Here is a 1,716-nt window from a genome sequence, read left to right as displayed (position 1 = left end):
TGTTTAAACGCTGTTATTTTTTCTGTTAGACGGGTGTTTATTCAAAAAACTTTAAAGGGATTTAGGGGACCCCAGAAGTTATATATTAAGCAGTCATCCCTTAATGTATTAACACTCATAAAGCACAAGTTCTGAACCATGTTTATTTTCCCTCAAGTTCCCTTGTCATTCTACAAGCTGCCAGTCAGGTTTCAGGGCTGTGGTTTTAGAATTTTTTCTAACCATGCACAGGTTAGTACACATATGCTTAGTGTTTAGAAAAAAACATATTCTATTTACAATACAATTTTGTAATCATTACAAAATTAGGGCAAAAAATTAACATAAGACCATCAGTACTAACCATTTATTGTTTTGCTGTATAGAAAGTTCTGTATATCTTGTATGAATGTTTCTCGTCCTTCAATAACCAGTTTTCTTTTCATCAAAATACAGTATATCAGAAGTAAATTTGTGTGTTTGACACTGTTGACTTAGATTAGACACTTAGGTAACACTTTATTTTGATGGTCCATTTGAGTATTAGTAGACTGTCTGCTTAATATCTGCTGATACTGCTCCTTCAACAGACATTTAACTGACTATAAGAAACTTTGCAAGTACATTTCTTCTTACACTAACCCTAACCCTAATTCCAACCTAACAGTCTACTTGTAATCTTATAAGAATTAGTTTGCATGTACATGCAATGTAACTTAGTTCAACAAACAGACCATCAAAATAAAGAAAATGTGACCGACACTTGTAGTCTGCCTTTATCTGAACAGAGCAATATGGGAGATAAGTAAACATGTGCACCAATATTCTTACCGAGTAAGTAAGGCTTAGAATGTTAAGAAATTAGAAGAATCAACTAATTGACCAAAATAAAGGCGTTTGAGTTTCTTTATCTTAGTAGAATTTACCTTTACTGTGCAGTAATAATGCTCAGCATAAAAACTCCATCTTGGATTATGTCTGAAAATCACCAGCTGTTTTTTGTGGTTTCGTCTGTGTAAAAGGGCTATGAATTGTTTATTTCTGTCTGTTGTTTCTCCCTGTGCTTGTATTTTATTTTTGAGATGCATATCTGTTTTTTCTGCTGATAAAATCTGTATGTAAAAAAATAAGTATACAAATGTACTGCCTACATTTTTTATTCAAATTATTAAACTTGAATTTAAGTTCATGCTGTGTTTTTGCTTCGTCTTTACAGTGTATGAGCAGAGCCGACCCTCCACATAAGCAAATTAAGTGGCTGATTAGGACCCCGCCCCGACTAGAGGGCCCCCACAACCCACTGGTGGTGCAAACTGTTTACTTGCTGAAATCGTTTTTATTTACATTTTACAAATTATCTTCATTGGTGGTGTTTTAGTGCTTTTTTACTGAAAAGACAGTTACAATTTTTCTCGTGTGAAGGTCATGACCAACAGGAAACTCGCAGCATCTCATTTCCAATATGTGTTTTGTTTGCATGGTCCGAGTTTGTTTTTCCATGGAGAAAATAAGAAAGCCAGTTAGTGCTGGTATAGATCAGGAAAATGTAGAAACTGGAGCCACTGCAGGAGAGTTACCACTTGAAGAACCAGGAGAAAAAAAGCCAGTTTGGAAGTGCTAGTATAGATCAGGAAAATGTAGAAACTGGAGCCACTGCAGGAGAGTTACCATCTAAAGAACCAGGAGAAAAAAGCATGTTAAAAAAGCTGCTAGTATAGATCAGGAAAATGTAAAAAC

At 34.8% G+C, this 1,716-nt stretch overlaps 1 protein-coding gene across 2 annotated transcripts in view; it reads left to right on the top strand.

The window, feature by feature from the left end:
• si:dkey-237i9.1 overlaps window positions 1-1,437 on the top strand; it is a 66,199-nt gene extending 64,762 nt beyond the window's left edge. The window contains exon 17 of one of the 2 annotated variants that reach the window (XM_073954064.1): window positions 1,196-1,437. In XM_073954064.1, the coding sequence (XP_073810165.1) occupies window positions 1,196-1,202 (7 nt within the window). In that variant the 3' untranslated portion in view covers window positions 1,203-1,437. Of the gene's footprint in view, window positions 1,169-1,195 lie in introns of those variants that run through there. The other variant, XM_073954063.1, reaches the window with a different exon arrangement.
• Window positions 1,438-1,716: the final 279 nt, after the last annotated feature.

The sequence above is a fragment of the Danio rerio genome, chromosome 6 (assembly GCF_049306965.1).
Source record: "Danio rerio strain Tuebingen ecotype United States chromosome 6, GRCz12tu, whole genome shotgun sequence".
In the NCBI taxonomy this organism is placed as follows: Eukaryota; Metazoa; Chordata; class Actinopteri; order Cypriniformes; family Danionidae; genus Danio; species Danio rerio.
This window is presented reverse-complemented; position numbering and strand designations above follow the sequence as displayed.